Source organism: Oryzias melastigma, linkage group LG19 (assembly GCF_002922805.2).
Source record: "Oryzias melastigma strain HK-1 linkage group LG19, ASM292280v2, whole genome shotgun sequence".
NCBI lineage: Eukaryota > Metazoa > Chordata > Actinopteri > Beloniformes > Adrianichthyidae > Oryzias > Oryzias melastigma.
In genome coordinates this window covers 16,556,094-16,574,159 of record NC_050530.1, presented here as the reverse complement: position 1 = coordinate 16,574,159, position 18,066 = coordinate 16,556,094, and the positions used below count along the sequence as shown (strand labels likewise).

General features: G+C 36.4%; 1 protein-coding gene across 36 annotated transcripts in view; it reads right to left on the bottom strand.

Moving 5' to 3' along the window:
* LOC112154138 (ankyrin-3) overlaps positions 1 to 18,066 on the bottom strand; it is a 157,155-nt gene that overhangs the window by 51,105 nt on the left and 87,984 nt on the right. For 28 of the 36 annotated variants that reach the window (XM_036217018.1, XM_024284812.2, XM_024284811.2 and 25 more), the window contains 17 exons: positions 15,778 to 15,876; positions 15,093 to 15,191; positions 13,584 to 13,682; positions 13,307 to 13,504; positions 12,734 to 12,832; positions 11,737 to 11,835; positions 10,395 to 10,493; positions 8,461 to 8,658; positions 7,848 to 7,946; positions 7,592 to 7,690; positions 5,031 to 5,228; positions 4,635 to 4,733; positions 4,437 to 4,535; positions 4,241 to 4,339; positions 4,059 to 4,154; positions 3,609 to 3,681; positions 2,351 to 2,410 (listed from right to left, as the gene is read on the bottom strand). In XM_036217018.1, the coding sequence (XP_036072911.1) occupies positions 2,351 to 2,410; positions 3,609 to 3,681; positions 4,059 to 4,154; positions 4,241 to 4,339; positions 4,437 to 4,535; positions 4,635 to 4,733; positions 5,031 to 5,228; positions 7,592 to 7,690; positions 7,848 to 7,946; positions 8,461 to 8,658; positions 10,395 to 10,493; positions 11,737 to 11,835; positions 12,734 to 12,832; positions 13,307 to 13,504; positions 13,584 to 13,682; positions 15,093 to 15,191; positions 15,778 to 15,876 (1,912 nt within the window). Of the gene's footprint in view, positions 1 to 109; positions 389 to 446; positions 568 to 2,350; positions 2,411 to 3,608; positions 3,682 to 4,058; positions 4,155 to 4,240; positions 4,340 to 4,436; positions 4,536 to 4,634; positions 4,734 to 5,030; positions 5,229 to 7,591; positions 7,691 to 7,847; positions 7,947 to 8,460; positions 8,659 to 10,394; positions 10,494 to 11,736; positions 11,836 to 12,733; positions 12,833 to 13,306; positions 13,505 to 13,583; positions 13,683 to 15,092; positions 15,192 to 15,777; positions 15,877 to 18,066 lie in introns of those variants that run through there. The other 8 variants (XM_036217017.1, XM_024284814.2, XM_024284816.2 and 5 more) reach the window with 3 other exon arrangements.

Below are 18,066 nucleotides of genomic sequence, written 5' to 3'. Positions count from 1 at the left end.
AAACAAAGTCATTCAAACAAAAGTCACACGGGTACAAAAGCTTTTTGTGCTCAGAGGACGACACAGGAGAGTCATGCAGATTCAGACCACAAATCAGAGTTTCAGCGACCTGTGGAGGTTAGAAAGTGGTGAAGCTGAAGCAGGAGGATTTAGCAGCAGAAGATCCAAACTCCTGACGGGAGCAAGTGCAGATAAAACCAGAGGAGATGAATGAAGGCATTCCAGCGCCCACAAAGCAGCAGTCCCTCCCTCTACTACCTTCATCCCCTGCTGCGGCACCCCTCCCCCCAATCAGAGAACTTTTTTTTCCCCTCCTAAGACACTTCCCAGACCCCAACTGGCCACATTCCAGCCCTTTCTCCGCCGCGTCGTCACCCCCACCCCTTAAGTTCGGCTAAACGAGAGGGCAGACTGTCCCTCCTCTTCCTCACAGAGCCAGGACTCACCTCCTGCTTTAAAGCAATTCATTCAGCTGCTTAGTCCACTCCGGAGGATTTCACCTGAACTCACTTCTCCTCTTCCTGTGACCTGCCGTCTGCTCGCCGTCGCGCTCTTCAGCGTGAACTTGCTGTCGCTCGTTTGGAGCGCTCGCACAAACAGATCAGCTTTCTCCCGCCTACCATGATACATGCATGCATGTGCGTGCATGTGTGTGTGTGTTTAGGGACTGACACCTAGTGCTCGCTGCAGGATGGGAATAGTAAGCGGGTGTTTGACTTCAACAGTTGCTTCAAATCTGCAGAAGTTCTCCAGTGTTCATTTGATGCTTTTACATTTATATTTGAGCTTTCTTAGTCAACAAATTGTTGGTAAAATCCTTCATACTACCTGTTGTTACTTTAAAGACCCACTCCAATGAAAATTAATCATTTTGTTAATTTTTTATTTTAATTTTAACATGTTCTTGTGGTATTTTTCTGATGACGGTGGACATATTTAAAGAAAATTAAGTTTAAAACTAGCAGGAAGGAGTGTAAACGAAGGGATGATGGGAATTGGGGGCAGGCTTACTCTGCACAATTCAGATACAATTTTCTAATCAACTCCTGTCACTCTGCAGAAACTATGTCTTAGAAAACGATAGTTTAAAAAAAAGGGTAAAATGGGCTAAATCATAGTAAAAAAACACTACTTTTACCAGAGATCTAAAGATGATCAGAGTGGAACTTTAAATGATTTAAAATAAATACCAAACATTTTTCTTTTAAATATGCTTGCATGCTCTTATTTGCTATATTAATACACCTTTAAGTCAAAATAAGTAAACATGGCTTCCTATTTTATTTTGAAAAGCTGCCAGCTCTTTAACAAGCTGCTATTTGGAGGAAGACAAAAAAAGAGTGACACAATCAAGATCATCAGTTAATGAAAGGAGCAGAGTGACAACTAACACAAAGTTTGGAGTCTGAAGCAGCTAAAACAGACCACGACGCTGTGTCCTGATTTGGATCCGAGGCCATGTGTGTCATTGGAGACGCTAATCGCTGCTGTAGCTCCCAGCATATTTTTACACGACTATGGTTACACTCTGTGTATTTTTAGATCACAAGTTACAAAACAACGTATGCATATTCCGTGAAGGACATTTCCGTCATGCAATTTCCTTTCTACAAATATTTATAATTTTTATTTAAAGTACTTTTACTTTTTAATTTTTCATGGAAAGCAAAGTTTGGCAGAAACTCCCTTAAATGTGTCAACCTAATGGAGAAAAAAGGGTCATGCTGGGTAATTTCTCATTCTTGTGTCACTGCAGAGATATAAGTAAATGAAAAACTGAAAAAAGTTGTTTGCAAAGCATCAAAACCCCCTAAATTATAATTAAGATAAAATTGTAAATTGTCTTATTTTTAAGATTGCTACCTCAGTGAAGCATAATGAGTCATGTAAAATTGAAATCAATTGTCCATGAGGTTGATTCCAGCTTCCTTTGAGGCACACCTGAAGTTCAGAGAGGAAAGTGGTGCACAAAGTAAACAGACATTCACACACTGCAGCAGCTGCTGCTGCCGCTGCATTTGTTTTGGCCCCAGTGTGCCAAACTACAACCTCATGGAAAAAAAAAAGTCTCCGAAGACAAAGGATCAAGTGTATCTGCCGTCTACTGAGCGGCATGAAAAGAAATCTGTCACACACTGCACAATGCCATGTGCAGACTGTTGCCATAGTAACCTGCATTAAGCCATACTCCCTGACATTTTTTTTAAATACAGGACGTGTTACAAACTGAAGGGTTAAAGCAGCAGCACACGTAAAAGTAGTGAAAGAAAAATAGGAAAGAAACACTAGAACTTTAGGGTGAAAGCACAGGCAAAAGTTACAAAAAGATGAATTTTGAGATGAAAAATACCTTCTTCCACATCAGAAAAATAGTCGTCTGTGATCATTTCAGGAAAATTGGCTTTAAAGACTGATTAAGGAGAGAAAGAAAAGAAAAATAAATCATAATAAATATGCAAATTAAAGCCACTAGATCAAATTATAGGAGCAACAAAATAATGAATGGTATGGTTTGGAGATAGTCATGAAGTTAATTAACATCATTTGAACATAAAAGCACATCCTCTTGAATTGAACGCTTTTAAATGTTTTGTGAAGAAACCGAACATTTTTCCTGTCTTGAATTCTTGATTTTTGGAAGGTTTTGCTGCATTTGTCCAAAAAAAAAGTTGTCATTTTAACTGATTTCTGAAGAAAGATCTTTTACTGTGAAAGGGTCTCAACACAGCCTAAATCTTGACTATTTGAATCCAGGCTTTATTTGTTATTCTCGTTGACTCGTGGTAACTTCACTGAAATGTGAACTAATTCTACTGTGTCTGTTTTTTCTCCTTGCCAATGTTTTGTTAAACTTACAGCTCCAATATACCATTTTTTTTATTTTTAAATGACTATTAGGTTCTAGAGAATGTACTTTGTTTTTCAAATGGTAGACATTGAGCAAAGATGGAAACTGAATCATAAGTGATGGAATCAAATAACAAAAATATGAGTTGCTGAGCAAATGTTTTCACTCCATAACAAACCATGCTGCCAATACATAAGCAGACCTATTTGTATTACACACTCCATACATTAGGTGGCAGTGTTCAAACGTGCTTAAAACCCATTAATAAAAGTAATAAAGATGGAACAGCCGGAAACATTAAACATTTCCTGGTGTGAGTGAGGCTCTTAATTCAGCCAATAACCCTAATGCCATGATCAGGGGCGGAGCTTAAAACAGTTTATATGGGGGGTGAAAGACTGGCAAATGAGAACAGCAGAGTGGAAGATAAAATTACATATTTTAACAGTTGTTTCATTATTATTGTTTTCTTTTTCCTTTAAAAATATTGCTTTTGTTAATTTTGAAATGCTTACAGAAGTTTGTATTGATGAACTCATGATCTTTGTCAATAGATTAATACTGATACTAATATTGACAAAAAAAAAAATTGGGGAGGCTAGTGTGGGGAAAAGCTTTTGTTGGAGGGGCAGCTAAACACACCCCCCAACCCCCCGTAGCTCTGCTTTTTGCTCTCAATTCTGAAAAACTGCAGTCTTTTTTGGGGGAATGTTGCTGATTTAAAAGGAAAAATTCACATTTATTTAAGTAAAAATCTTACCATCTTCATCCGACATGTCCAGCACTTCATTCATGGTTTCTGGGACGTTCATCCTGTGCTTCTCTACCACCGTCTGTTCAACAAAAACAAAGTTGGAGTCATGTGTTATATAAGATATAAAGACACTCCTTTAATGGACTTGCTGCAGACTTATGCAGGGTTTACAATTTTTAATAGAACTTTTTTTTAAAGAAACCCAATGTCTTTGGGCTCAACTAGAAAGCACAATAATAAGTACATGGTTCATCACTGTGTTTCCAAACCACAGCAAATCCGTTAATTTTTTAGTCCATTACCAGAACTGCTACAAATAGCTTACATTCATTCTATTATGCTCTTCAAATTTAAAATTAAAACTAAAAAAGTAAATCAAATGGACAAAATGCTCCCAGTTGATTAATTTGTGAGTAAAATATGGAAAATCAAACAAAAAAAGTAATATTTCCTCACCTGAGAAGTTAGAGTTTCATCTGTGACCACCTTAAGCGTATCAACCACAGAGATGTAGCCGAGTCTTCTTGCAATGGACAGAGCACTGTTTCCGTTCTAAACAAAAAAAATAATTAAAAAAATATATATATTTAAAGACTATTATTTTAAGGTGTAAAGCAGTTTTTGGTGGCTGTACGTACAGCGGTGAGCTCATTGGGTGACGCCCCGTGGTGCAGAAGTAAGTTGATGATGTGTGTGTGTCCCTGCTGTGCGGCCTGATGAAGAGGTGTGTAACCGTTCTGCAAAAGACAAAAAAACAACAGACATGAAACCAAAATAAATGGATGCCAGAAAGGACACAGAATACTTAAAAAAGCCCAAATATTGCTGCCATACTTTGGTTTTAGCGTTGACATTCGCCTGATGTTTCAGGAGGAAGCTGACCATCTTAATGTTGCCATAGTGACAGGCCACATGGAGAGGAGTGTATCCCAGCTGTAGAGCAATAAAAAGCCAAATAAAAGCATTTTATTGAATAAATATGAATAAAAAAACAACTTCAAAGCAGCAAATCCTTAATTTTTGAATCACTACCTTGGTCTCAGGGTCTACAACCGCTCCGTGGTTTACTAAAACTTCTGCAACGTTGACTTTATCCTCCTGGGCAGCCAGGTGGAGAGGAGTCAAGCCCGACTGAAATCAGTCAAACACAAAAATCATCAGAACGCTGTAAAAGGCAAAGTCTGCGCAATAAAGTCATAATTTGGAGTGACAGAATATATAGAAACAAAAAGACAAAATCATGTGGTGTTTCTTCAAGTCAGTCAATCTTTATTTATATAGCACTTTTCATACGAATGGTAACACAAAGTGCTGCACACCAAAAAAATATATAAAAAAGGAAGCAGGGTGAATCTAAGGCTTTGGCAGTTCTAATCACCAAAAGTCAAACTCGTCTGTCCACAGAGCTTTAACACTTTGCCGTCCTACCTTATTGCCGGCGTTAATGGGAGAGCCTCGGGCCAGCAGCAGCGTCACAATGTCCACGCTGCCTTCTTGAGACGCAAGATGTAGAGGAGTGATTCCCTGTCGGGTCACTGTGTTTGTCAGGGCGCCGTACTCCAGTAAAGTTGTGCTTATTTCCATCTGATTCTTCTTCGCTGCGATATGAAGAGGAGTGTAGCCATTCTAGAGACACAGAAGAAGAATATTTACACTTTTTCTCATTAACAATGCTTAAAAGAACTTTTGTCTTTATGAGTTGTTTCATGAATAATGTTGTCCTATTTATATTTTAACATATTTCCATGACACATATGCGCAAATTTTATTGAAATTCTAGAAATGTCGAAAAAACTAAATTTCACAATTACACTGTTTCCAATAAGTTACAATTATACGGATAAAAACAAAATAACTCACACAATAGATCCTTTTAAAAATGGATGCGAACAGTACTTTGATTTAAATATATATTCAGATTTCGGTCACTCATCGTCATCTACTAAAGAGGATGTCAGTGAGTTGCTCAGGCCATGGATCTAAAAGCTATGTGGGAGTGGCAACAGATGAAGAGATTTTGGGAAATCGTGATTGGAAATCGAGCTGTGTGATGCTGTGAGACCTCTTGTAGCGCCCACTAAGCGTGGTATCTGGTTGTTGTTCATGAGACTAATTTAATTCAAAAATTCAAATACTTTTGGAAATATTTCGATTTCGATGCACCCCAAAAACCCTCCACTCTAAGTGCTAAAACGTTATTCGATAAATGCAAGTTTTTTTTAAATAGTTGTGTTTCCATTAGGCAAATTTACTATTGCAAATTCAATTTGGGCAATTTCATAGTAAATGGAAAAACAGTATATTACTGTGTCCACAAGTAACAGGGATGCACCTTTTATCTGTGTTGTGGCTAACTTTTCTTGTAAATGAAATATTAATTCGTTTGGAAGCTTGTTTATAGAAAGTCATTTAAAAGGCTTTTTTCATCAAGAAACAATTAACAGCGTTAAGCTAAGCCTTTGAATTTCTTCAAATAAAAGCTTTTTTTTTTTTTTTTACCAGATCGCAGTTTAGTGCTAAAGGCTAGTCAGCACTAAATGCTAATTATTGCAGCTAACTTGGATGCTGATTTTTGCTGTTTTGTTGCATAACTACAACATTTTGTGGCTTCTTCAGATGATTCCACTGAGATAAGTGGTGAAATGTCAAAGAAAGAAAACTTTGGAGACCAACTCCGTTAAAAATTGTGCTTTTGGTGATTTTAGTACGATCTCATGGCATTTTTTTCTGATAATAGAAGACATATATACAGAAAATTAAGTTTTTGTGTTTCTGAATATTTCTTTATTCATAAAAGGTTTTTGTTTTTGTTTTTTTTGGGAATGTATTTATTTATTTATTTATACCTTTATTTCACTAGGCAAAACATTTCTTATTTACAATGATGGCCTGAAAATGCTAAAATAAAGGAGAAAACAGCTAACATGTTTTAGATATTAAATTACTGAATAAGAAAACATGGAAAAGGTGGTAATTGTGGCATCGACAAGCCACAAGCTCCCTGCTGCTCCACTCAATTTTGATTCATGCGCTTATTGATGACTAGATCCATGTACATCTAAGTTTTCCTCGTCTGAGCTGGTATCTGGCTCAAAACTGTACGGCTGGTTAACTACAATATTGATCACTATTTTTGTTGCACCTGTAATGTTGGATTGGGGTTGAGAGCGGGAAACAGATGGATGACGAGAGTTGGGGTTTGTCTGCTCCTTGTTAACAGCCTCATAGGTGAATTTCTGAGCATTTCTTCATCGCTCACTATTAATGCACTATATAGGACGCCATTTTGTCGGGGTGTTTGAATGTACAACTTCAAAATCCAGTGTTATAGAAATATCCCAAAGGTCTCTGCAAAAAACATCAATGCTCACTAGATTAGTAAATATGGACCAAAATGCATTGCATTTGAATGATTTTTCATGAAAAACATAATGTATTATAATTTTTTTTACAAACAATATAAGTTTTCATGATCATAACACAGTCTTCGTTAAATGTTTGTATTTTTTAAGTTTTTACTTTGGGAAATAAGTGACACTAAATTTGCTCTTAAATCATTTATAGTGTCCAAATTGCTTTTAAAGATAGTCCTGCACTATGTAGTTTTTCAGTAGTTAGGGATAAGGGAGGGAATTTGTATGTGTGGAATTTTTACGAGTATATGATAGGTTTTTGATTTTGGCATAAACTCAATTAAAAGACCGCTATACAATTGTCATTAAACTGTTTTTAATACACAAGTTGATGTGATGTATCTGTAGATCCATTTCAGAGTTATTTAGTCTTTTTTTCACAATTTTTTAATTGCTTCCATGACTTCTGATAGTCATTAGTAGGATTTATTTATCCTGTTAGGAGCAAAGGTTCATTTCAGGTGTTGAAAGAAGGTTACAACACAGCACAGTTGATACATGTGGGGGATGAAACAAAGTCTTTTAGTCAAATAAACCCTTAATAAAAATTTAGTCTGAACGATTTCAAACTCTTACCTTAGCTGATGAGTGTGGTGAAGCTCCCTGATTGAGTAAAAGCAGCGCCACCTTCTGGTTATCATAATGTGCTGCTACATGCAGTGGAGTTAGTCCACTCTGAGCACACACACACAAACAAAAGCAGGTGTTAAGAGGTGACTGAACGCTAAGTGCAGCTTGTGCAGAGGTGGTTAACCCCTGGACATTTAGCTAAGCACTAACGTGACCTTTGAAATTATAGTCCTCATTTCTGCAGAGCTTAAACATGCTTCACCTTTCCAGCAGCGTCGGGTGGAGCTTTCTTCTGCAGCAGCAAGTTGGCCACCTCGATCTTCCCATACTTTGCTGCAACATGTAAGGGAGTAAAACCCTTCTAGAAAACAACAAAAAAATACACAGATTTGAGGAAGTGCTCTATGATTGTTGCTCTTCACAGGTTCATTCTGTACTTAGTTGCTCAATTAAAAGCATGTGTGCAAAGGAGTCCTTTGCAGGGTTTGCATTACAATCGTGTGACAACATGGTGAAGCAATTACAGAGAGCCTACAACTTATAAAACACAAGCGTGGGGAAAGTGGGTGTGTGGAGACTCAGATTCTTTGGCAATGACCAACAACAGAGCTGAAACCATGGATTAGATCAAGGACTGTCTGTGATTAGGGGGTGTACTGTGTGTGACTGCTTTAGTGTGTACACACAACACTAGGCTCCCAATTAAACACAAAGACTTCACTTGGAACCACAAATTTGGCATGTTTTTGAGGGCTCAATAGTTGACTTTTCTTTTGTTTGTCGCTACTTTCTTGATTTTTCAGAGACTGGATTCTTGCTACATTTTTATTAAGCTGAATTTATGGGTCAACACAAGCAGTGTAACTATTTGTTACCTTTGTTGTAACGCTCAGGTTAGCTCCGTGATCCAGCAGAGTCGCAGCTATGTCTTTGTGTCCCTCTCTAGCAGCCAGGTGTAAAGGTGTGTATCCGGAGTTGGTGGTGGCGTCTGGGTCGGCTCCGTTAGCGAGCAGCAGCTGGACGATGTCCTGCTTCCCAAGGCGACTGGAGATATGAAGCGGAGTCTGGTCGTCCTGACCACAACAAGATAAACACATTTTCATAACCTCAAGTTCAAAGCTGTAACTAAAAATAAATAACGCAAAAAAACAAAGACACAAATAAACCTAAAGACTCCTGCAGAGCTGTAGGAAGTGACTCTGTTTAAATCTGGTGGTTGACTCAATCCTGTGATTCTAGACTCGATCAGAATCCGATCTTACATACTGATCAGGGATTGGACATTTAGTTTATTCCCGTCTTTGATTATTTTATTCATTTGGCCTTTATTTTACCAGGAAATCCCATTGAGATTAAATCTCTTTTTCAAGTGAGACCTGAGCCGAAAGGCTCCAACACAAGAAAATAGGATACAGTCAAAACAATTAAGTAGAAATAAAATACAATTACGATAAAATGCAATAAAATACAAATAAAATGAACAGTTACAAAATAATTAAAAGGTTAATTAACAGTGGTACAGTCAGTGCTATACATTTCAAGCCTACCATCACAAATAAATACTCTACTAGAAGTCTGCGTATCATAAACCGATCACGACTTTTTACTGCTGTGAAACGCAGCAGAATATGGCGCTAGCTTGAGCAGGAGGCGCACAAAAACAGTTCGGTAAAATTAGACATCAATATTCAATAGCTCCAAAGACATTAAAGCTACAGTTACCAAACAAATTTTACCCTGTTTTACTGGTTAATAGTTAACTATTTTTTATAGTTGCTCTATTTTTACTTGTTGCTAAGGCTGCTTCCTGTTCAAGAAGGTGAATAAAAGGAAAAGTTGAGAACAACCTGGGTTTTTTAATTATTTTTCTTTCATCTGTAAATGCTTTACTAAAGCATCTGATCAGTGATTCGGACTCGGATAGGGGCCAAAAAAAGTTGATTTATAAAGTAATTAAAAAAAAGTCCAATAAAAGCAGTCTAACCGAATTCTGGGTAAAAATATGTTTTATGGTGTTGACTGTTTTGGCAAGTATATTAGCAAGTATGAAACATAAAAAGTATTGCTATAACGTAGTTCACCTTTTATGATCTCGCTGTTTCGCACATTTTTCCGTCATTTTGATGTTTTGTTTTCTTTTAAACAGTGGATTGTGTTCTTGATTCTATTGGCTGTAGACCTTGTCAATCAATCAATCTCTTCTGTGTCTTTTCTCCTGTACAAAACACATTCCACTGGCCAAATCTACATAAATCTACAATCGCAGATCAGATCTTTGATCTCAATCTATAATACTGGACTTATTTTTCTATGAGGGTAAGAACTTTGAAAGTTTAAACAAGGAAAAAAGTGTATAAAGTGAGTAATGAGGAGTTTTACAGCTTTAAAACATTAAGAATTGATGTAAAAAAAAGTCAAGATGATGACTTTGAGGAATTTGTCTATTGTGAGTTATTTTTAGATTCTTTAAGCAAAGCCATTATGAGATATTTTTGGTGGAGTTGTTCCTTATTATTTGTACTGTCATAAAACAACAAATCAAAAGTACTAAATACTTTGTAATGTTGATGAAACAGTAAAATATGCTGTACATCTTGTACTTCTTAAGAAGTGCTTTCTTCATTGGATCACAAGTGAATCAATCAAAGTTTAATCCAGAAATTAAAAAAATGTTACTTTGGCAAGAAAAACTTGTAAAAAGTAGAAAAAAATAGATTCTTCAGTATTTTTAGACAAGAAAGAGGCCCAGCAACACAGAAACAGATGCTTCCATTTACGAGCGTGGAGCCACACACTGAGAAAACTCTACCTTAGCCTTGGCGTCGACACGCGCTCCGTTCTGAACCAGGTACTGGACCACATTCGACTGTCCGGCCCGCGCCGCCATGTGGAGTGCTGTCTCTCCCCTCTGAAACGCATGAGAAACTTACTTCAAAATCCTGTCTCTCGCTTTACATTAAAAAAAAAAAACTCTAAATCTGGTTTGAATGATCTCCGTGGAAATGTAGAGGGAGGAAAAAGAAGCGGGGCAACAGAGGGATCCCCCCGTTTGCTTTCCAACCATAATGACGTCCCACACGTTTCCGTTTCTACGGCAACCTGGCCACAAACAGAGCGCGGGTGGCTCAATCGTTAGGGTTGAGCAGTTGTGCAGCCGACTCTTTGTCCTTCTGCCTTCCCTCTGGATTCCAGTCTTTTGGTCTTGTTCACTGATCTTTTTACTATTCCTACAGTGTCTCTTTTCTTCCCTGTAAAGTGATTCCAGAGTTTTCACCGTGGGTCATAAAGTTTGCAGCTTCATGGGATGTCAACAGTTATTTTCTCATGTGCACGTGGAATTAATAAAGTATGTTTTCTGGATCGAGTTTCACTCCTTATAGGACTCCAAGATATTTTTGAGGAATTTTTCACGACTGATCTTTTGAGTTTCGCTGGTAGAAAATATGAACTGTAACCATAAGACATAAAACAAGGGCTGTAACCCATTTCTTAGTATATCAATGGCAAAATATAGACTGTTACCTAGTTGATCCTTCTATTTTTTTTGTGTGTGTATAAAAGTTTTTACATTTGTGTACACTAGCATTCCATTAGGTTTAGATGATCACATATACTTTAAGTCTTTTATTTTGAAAATCTTAAAGTTAGGTGCAGCTTTGGCTTTTTAGAAATACAAGCTAGCTGATGTTTAGTATCACTTAATTCATCTTTTTAGCAGTTAATATATTCGTTTTTTCAATTAAAAATATATACAGTGTATTTAACATTTAGTTTTTTTTATTTTTTTCAAATATAAAATTATCTTTTTTGTTTAAATCAGGGGGATAAGTATACACCAAAGTGTAGGTGTATTTTCTTTAAAATGTATCACTGTAACTTTTCTATATTATTGACTTCAAGCAAAATTAATTAAGTAAAAACTAGGAAAAATATAAATTTTATAGTCATATAAAGTTGAGTCTTTGCTTTTTTTCACTTCATGATAAAGTTCTGTGCTTTTCTGTTTTAACTCTGGGGAATCTCAGCAGAACTGATAAGAAATGAGGAATGAAATGAATCTCAAAAATGTGTTTCAGGCGATTACCATGAAACTGGATTAGACAAACTAACTTTTGTCTTTTAGTAAACTTTCATTCAAATCTCTAACTTACCACATTGCTTGTATTTGGTGAAGCCCCATGGTTGATCAGTTGATGAACTATGTTTTCGTGTCCCATAAATGCTGCAACGTGGATTGGTGTCAAACCGGACTAAAAAGATGACAAAAAACAACAAAATTTAAATTAGACTTTGGTTTATAATTCCCCTAACAACAAAAAACATTTGTAAATTTGTTACTATTGAGTCTTTATTTTAATGTTATACGGTTGAATGAAGCTTTAGCAGCAATCACATTTAGAAAAGTGGCTGCAAACTTAAAACTAAGAAATTAATTGTTTTTTTTTTAGTAAAAATGTGGTTAAATTAAAAAAAAAATCCACCAACTTTCCAAAACTAAACCTTAAATCTGAAATAAATAAGAAAATACAATCAAATTACCAAAAATGTATACTTTAAATACAGATTACTACATTTACCGGTATGTAGCTTATAATCATCTGAGGTGTTCCTCAGGGATCTGTGTGTGACCACTTCTGTTTTATTTTATTTAAAATGTAATAACAACAGGTGTGCAAAAGTATTTATTTATTTTTTTTACCGATGATCTTGTCAGGTATTGCAAGCTCTTTTGTCGTTTAGTGTAGCATATACTGTATGTCCAAAATACTGTTGCAAAATGCTAATGAAACACATACTTTATAAAGTAATAAACACTACTTTCACTGCAACACTTCAGAATTCTGACTCATAATGCTTTCTTTTATGCTTTCACACATGTATATACATATATATTTTTTTATATATATTTTTTTTTAGGAAAAAAAAATCTCATTACCATTTGTGGCATCATTCACTTATTGTTCATCAAGCCTTTAAACTAAATACTGTCTATCACAGTGTGCAAAATCAAATCTAAAAACATTCTATTAATCCCTTTGGGGCAATTAGGAAGTAAAAAAGTAACATGCATTAAGTGAAAGTATCATAAAATAAACATATTTGTGCTGATGGCACACTCCAACATTATGACTGCACACATTGCCGTACCTCTGTGACGGCCTGTATAGAGGCGCCGTGCTTCAGGAGGAGCTCCATCACTTTGACTCTGTTTTTCTTGCAGGCGATATGCAGAGGAGTGAAACCATTCTAAAACAAAAAAATAGAATGAGTCCTTTCTCAAATGAAACTTTCTGTCCTTCAGAGCTGCTGGAAAAATCTGGAGGACTGGACAGAGATGCTCGCAGCCTTCCTCACACTTTTGTGTGCAGACAAATCCAGCTTGTGTTGAAGAAAATGTAGTCCGTGACAAAGAGTGAGTCCTAAAGAATAAAAGCTACCTTCTACTAAAATAGATACTTTCGATTACAACTCTCTATTCTCTAGCCCAGCTTGGAAGCACCTCCTCCTCCCCTCGTAATTCCCTCTTTAGTCACCTCTCTTTGAGGTTTCTGGCTCAGCCCTATGACATCATTTTCCTTCTTTTTTCACTGGTTGTAAAGTCCCAAGACTCAAGCCACACCCTTCCAGTACAGAGCCGGTTAGGAAAACTTTTTCTAACTTCACAATTGTTTTGTTTTTTTACAGAGAAAACATGTTAAATAACAAGAGTAGGATCCTCACCAGAGCCTTAGCGTTGGGATTGGCTTTCTTGTCCACAATGACCTTCGCCACTTTGTAATGTCCGCAGTGGGCGGCCACATGCAGCGCCGTCAGGTAGTCGTTGGTCACGTCATCGACAGGCACGTCGTGGTGCAGCAACAGCTGGACGCAGTTGAGGTGGTCACCCTGCGTCGCCATGTGAAGAGGAGACAGGCCATTCTGGACAGCAGAAGGAAAAAAGAGTCAATACGGCTCCATGACTGTCCTTCTGTAAGACGGTGAGAGGTGGAAGCTGCACCTTCGTTTTTGATAGGATGGGTGCCCCTCTGTTCAGAAGCATCTCCACCACCTGCTCATGGCCGCTCCTGGCTGCACAATGGAGTGGCGTCAGGCCGTCCTGTGCAACGAGAGGCGATCATTAACAACATCTTCTATCACTCAGTGAACACACAGCACAGAGGATTTAGATAGTAAGTCCCTGACAAAACCTGAAAAATGACACTCTGTGAGGCTGAAAACATACTTAGTTTTATTAAGATTTTATTTTATCACAAACAGGGCTAGAAAAGATTTTACGTTCACACCGGGGCTTTAAATGCTCAGTTCAATTCAAAACTTGATGTAAACATATGTGTTTTTTGGGCTTCAATGTTTAAAACTCGCACGTTTACGTGCTGCAACACAATCCTTTGCGGGCTCTATGTACAAAACACACTCTGAAAGTAGAATCAGTTGAACTTTGACCAATCAGGGATTTAGATTTGGTAGTGACGGATAGGTAGCATCATTTTCAAAACACGGAAGTGCCAACCATTTTGAAAACTGAACATAAAGGAGAAATTCATACCGGGAATTGTGGTTAGTATCTGGCCTGAATTACATAATACCACGTCTTTCATATATCGTAACTGCACTGCTTTGATATTTCGCTCAAAACCTCATCCAACTGTAGGTAAATGCGCTAGGTTGGGGTAGTGCGTCAGTCCAGTGTGAACACCATATGCAAAACACTTCTTCAAGAACGCACGTTTTTGAAAGAGCCATACATGTCTGGTGTGTCCGTAGCTTGGCACTCTTCTGCAACACTACCACTGTCAAGTTGGGAGGCACCAAATATAGGGCAACCGAATGTATTCGGTCAAATATTGCAAAAAAAACAACATTCAGCATCGGTGGGAATGAGGCTGAATAGTGGCACATGAATTTTAACCCCTTTCGGTTGCCATACACAATCGACGTGCATCTGTGATCTAGCATCTACTCTAAAATGTCAGCTGTGTGGAAATATTTAAATGATCTGCAGTTGATTTGCGAGGAATTGCCCCAAAGAAAACGGAAAAGAGGAAAAGGTAACAGAATGAATTACAGCAATCAGAATGTGTTCAGGTTTCTTATGAACTTTATTTGACAAAGGCATATTTGTAAGTGCTTTTAAGATACAGTGGGGCAAAAAAGTAGGTCTTTCATATATCAGAATTGAGCTGTGAAAGAAAAAGCCTGGAGATAAGTTTGCAATATGCGCATTGCTTTGACATTTCGCCCCAAGCCTCTACAAACTGTAGGAGGGAGACGTGCTGGTATTGGTTTAGCGCGTTCTTGAATATGATTGTAGCTTCCCATTCACAGCATACGAGTCTTTAAAAGAATCATGAGTTAAAACATCTTCATCTGTGAGGGGGTGTGGATCTTTATGTGCATTTCAAATTCTAGATTTAAATGTAAAATAAACATTTATTTTAGGAAACTGTCTCAACATTTACTTCACACTAATATCCAGTACATAAAAGCACAGTGAGGTGACGCAAACCTTTGTGCGTGCATCAATCTTGGAGCCCCTCTCCAGCAGCAGCCGCACCATGTTGCTGTTCCCCCGTTTGGATGCTACATGCAGAGGTGTTATGTCATTCTGCAGAAAACGAGAGGCAGCACTGTTGCACAATTCAAAGAATAAGAGCAAGTAAGCAAATAAAAAATACTTTAACAGAAGGACATGGGGGGGTCGTTTTAAAACAAAAACACAGCTTTGATTAATGATTTATGCAGTCAAGCAAAAGGAAAATGGATAAATGTCCCCCTCTAGAGGAACACAAACATCCTTTTACAGCTGCTTTGACACAGATAATTATCTCTAAATATACATATTTGCACAATTAGTTTAGATGTAAGACAGTCATAGCACATTATTTCTTTTTTTTTTTACGTTTAAATCACTTAAACTCATTATTTATGTGAATGGAAAGTGCTTTTATTGTTCAAAATATCTAATAAAAAACAATTTTTATATTTTCTTACTTTGGTATTTGAAACCAAATACAGAATATAAACACAGGTAAATATAACCATTAAGTAGGATCTTAGAGAGAAACTGCAGACTGACGAGAACAACTGCAGAATCCCCCACAAATCCCTCCATCGTCCCGCCCCCTCGCATGAGCCCTCCGGAGCCTGCTGCAGCGTGCGTGCCTCTGCGTGTCAGCGTTTCAAGCACCTACCCTTGCTTTGAAGTCCACGGCTGCCCCTCTGTTCAGCAGCAGCGTTGCTACATTGATATTGCCGTAGTGAGCCGCGATGTGGAGGGGGGTGAACCCGCTCTGAGGAAGAGCACATGCAGAAAGACATGTTTGATAGAGGAAAAAAAGAAAAAAAACAATAAGCAAAAGCTTGAGAGGCTGGAAGAGCACATCAGACCCAAGGTGAGCGTCAGTCAACATGCAGCCGACTTTGAGAACATATTGACACTCCATGGACACTTGAAGCACCGCGGCACAGGGCGGTCGCCTATGCATGATGCCGTTTTTCCAATTCTACTTTATGGTCTAAAATTTACCATTTGAAGTGGCCAGTGAGTGTAAACTGCTGCTTCTGTGGTTAACATAAAACGTTCATCGCATTTGGACTAAATAAAAACTGAAGGAAAACGTTAACTTCTGCAGTGCTCAATAAAAAGAATCGATCAGGTTGATTAGTTCAGAATAAAAATTCCCTTTCTGTGCTGTAGCAAGCTTGTATCTACAAATAAAGTGAGCATACATGCAGGTGAGCATGCAGCTGTTAAATTCATTAATCAGAAAAATAACTATTTTCAGTTTAGCTTATCAACTAGACCCGACAAGTTCACTTTTTTTCTTTTATTTTGTAGTACATTTATACAGTGCGACGGAAAATTAGGGTCACCATAAAAATAAATAAATTTACAACAATAAAGTCATAAAATTAGAGAAAAAAGTTGTAATTTTATGAGAATAAAGTTGTAAATGTATTAGTAAAAGTTAGATTTTAGCAAGGACAAACCTGGGCTTTTTCGTAAAAAAAAAATGGTTAGTTATATAAGCTCCATCCACGATCCTCCTCTGAGAAGAGGCCTGGTTTCCTCCAAATTCTCTTTATGTCCATATACTTATAATAAAACAATGTTGACTCGCTAAAACACTTAGTATTTCCATATTTGTAAACTCACTGCTGAAGTAATCACTTACAATGTGCTTTAAGTGTCTTAAACATATCGATTTTATTGCTGTTGTTTATATTTTTCTTAGTAAACAAACTCTTGCCTCACAAATTTATGACTTTAATTTAGTAAGTTCTCAAATTATAACTTTGCTATTGTAAAATATTGTCTCTTTTACTCATAATTTTACGAGTTAATTTTCTCATAGTTTCATGACTTTGTTCTCATAAAACTTTATTTTTATAACTTTATGACTTTATTCTTGTAAAATTATGACTTTTTTCTTCACAATTTTTAGATTTGTAAAATTACTAGTTTTTCCTCATAATTTTACGCCTTTGCTCTCATAAAATTGCAACGGTATTATCATATTTTATAACCTTATTCTCTGAAAATGATTATTTATTTTTTCATAATTTTACAAATTTATTTTCCTAAAATTATTATTTCTTTTTTTAGTTTACGACTTCGTTCTTTTAAAAATACATCTTTATTTTCATAATTATCGACTTTATTACTAGAAAGTTATGCCTTTTTGTTTAATTTTATGGTTTTCTCAAAAAATTGTGACTTCTTTTTAGATACATTTTACAGCCTTATTTTCAGAAAATTGTTATTTCTTTCTCATAATTTAGGAACTTATTCTTCTAAATTACAACTTTTTAAAAAATAATCTTACTACTTAATTCTGAAAAATATTAAATTTTTTCTTATCATTTTTACAACCTCATTCTTGTAAAATTACGACTTTTTTCTCAAATTGTACAACTGTATTTTTTTAAATTTAATTGGCATTTTATTTTTATGGTGGCCATTATACTCCGTCTCACTATAGCAAAACAGTGTGATTTCTAAAAAAAAAAAAAAATAATCCACACATAACGCAACAAAAAAAAAACAAAACTAACTGATAGAATCAAAATATGTGAAAATGTTTTAGGAGCACTGAAAAAACTAAAAACTAGAAAGGGACAAATTGTTATAAAACATTCTGTAAGGAGATAATGTGATTTTTAAGTCTCTGTTGATGCTGTGTGGTGATGTTCACCTCAGAACAGGAACAAGTCATAATCTGTGGTCCTATCAACTGACTAGATTCCTATTCTTCACTTTTCTATATATACACTGACCATTTTATAAAATACCACATATTTTGATGAATTTCACTTAAGCAAGATCTGCTCCTATATCTTTACTTCCTGTTTTATCTTTCATTTTTGCTCATTTCATTTTCCTCCTTCAATTTATTTTGAAATTGTACCAATACATTTTATTTTTCAGTTCTTTAGTTTCAAAGATTAGGATATTGTGTAACAAATGCATTGCTTTACTA